Source organism: Penaeus monodon, chromosome 30, assembly GCF_015228065.2.
Source record: "Penaeus monodon isolate SGIC_2016 chromosome 30, NSTDA_Pmon_1, whole genome shotgun sequence".
NCBI classification, from domain to species: domain Eukaryota; kingdom Metazoa; phylum Arthropoda; class Malacostraca; order Decapoda; family Penaeidae; genus Penaeus; species Penaeus monodon.
The window spans coordinates 18660583-18661963 of NC_051415.1; the positions used below are offsets into that span (position 1 = coordinate 18660583).

Sequence of the window (1381 nt, forward strand, 5' to 3'; positions counted from 1 at the left end):
AAGCACGTGGATACATGCAAAGAAAAAAAATGTAATGAGATTTTGCTATAATTTCATTTGCAGGATACTGTCGTTGCTCTCCAAGCTCTGGCGAGTTTTGAGGCTCACCAAAAGAAAGAGGTTGTCAACCTGATCGTCACTGTGGAAGGCGAAGCACTTGAGCATGCATTCTTTGTAGACGAATCCAATAAACTTCTTCAACAGCAAGTGAATCTGCCGTCACTACCTTCCAATGTTATTCTGGACATGGAGGGAGAAGGATGTGCCCTTGTTCAGGTGAGTGTTGTAAGAAGGATGTAGACTCATTTTTGTTTTGATAAAGGTTTTGCAGATTGTTAAGTAATATAATAATCAGAGATAAGTACATTTGTAATGTCCCAATTCCTTTGTTTCCCTGTTTCTTTCCCTATCCCTTTTCCTTTTTCCTTTCCTGTGTCCTTACCCTTACCTTCTCCCTCTTTTTCCCCCTTCTTGTCTCCCTCTTCTTTCCCCTTCTTGTCTCCCTCTTCTTCCCCCTTCTTATCTCCCTCTTCTTTTTCCCCTCTTATCTCTCTCCCTCTCCTTCTTCCCCCTTTCTTTCTCCCTCTTTTTCTTCCTCCTTTCCCTCTTCCTCTTCCCTTCTCCCCCTCCCTCCCTCCCCCCTCCCTGCCTCCCCCATCCCCTCCCCTCCCTCCTGCCCTTTCTCGCTCCCCATCTCCCCCCTCTCTCTTCACCCTCCCCCCCTTTTCTCTCCCCCCTCCCTATTGGGAACCTCTGCTCATACAGGTCAAAGCCATAGCAGATGTATTTCATAGTTGTTATTTTTCCCCCAGACTGTCCTGAGATATAATGTTCCAGATGCTACAGCAAGTGATGCCTTTTCCTTATCAATCACCACTGAAACAAGCCCAGATAAGAAATGCATTACAAAGAAGATTAAGGCTTGTGCTTCCTACTTATTACCTGATAAGAAATCCAACATGGCTGTTATGGAATTTAACTTAATTTCTGGATACATACCACATAAAGCAGATCTTAAACAAATTGTTGGTTATGGAACTGGCTTAATCAAACGCTATGAGGTTGATGGCAGCAAAGTTATGTTCTACATTGATGAATTTTCACCTGAAGACCTTTGTGTGGAGTTCCGAATAATTCGGGAAATTGATGTTGAAGATGCCAAGCCTGGGTCTATTAAGGTGTATGACTATTATCAGCCCGAGTTCTCCATTAGTAAGGTAATACATCAAGAGAAGTTTTAGTTGGCATGTAAGGAGGTAGACTGGAATAGAGGGAGAATGAGATAAAGAAAACCGTGAGGATGTGTGAGCATAACATGGACTGGATAGTGTGAGAAGATTATTAAGAGACAAAATGAGTAGTGAGAATGATTAATGAGTTC

At 42.8% G+C, this 1381-nt stretch overlaps 1 protein-coding gene across 1 annotated transcript in view; it reads left to right on the top strand.

The window, feature by feature from the left end:
• The window catches only part of LOC119592601 (alpha-2-macroglobulin-like), a gene marked incomplete in the record, with an annotated part of 136889 nt that overhangs the window by 135191 nt on the left and 317 nt on the right, over window positions 1–1381 (top strand). The window contains 2 exon segments of the mRNA XM_037941486.1: window positions 64–276; window positions 813–1217. Of these exon segments, the coding sequence (XP_037797414.1) occupies window positions 64–276; window positions 813–1217 (618 nt within the window).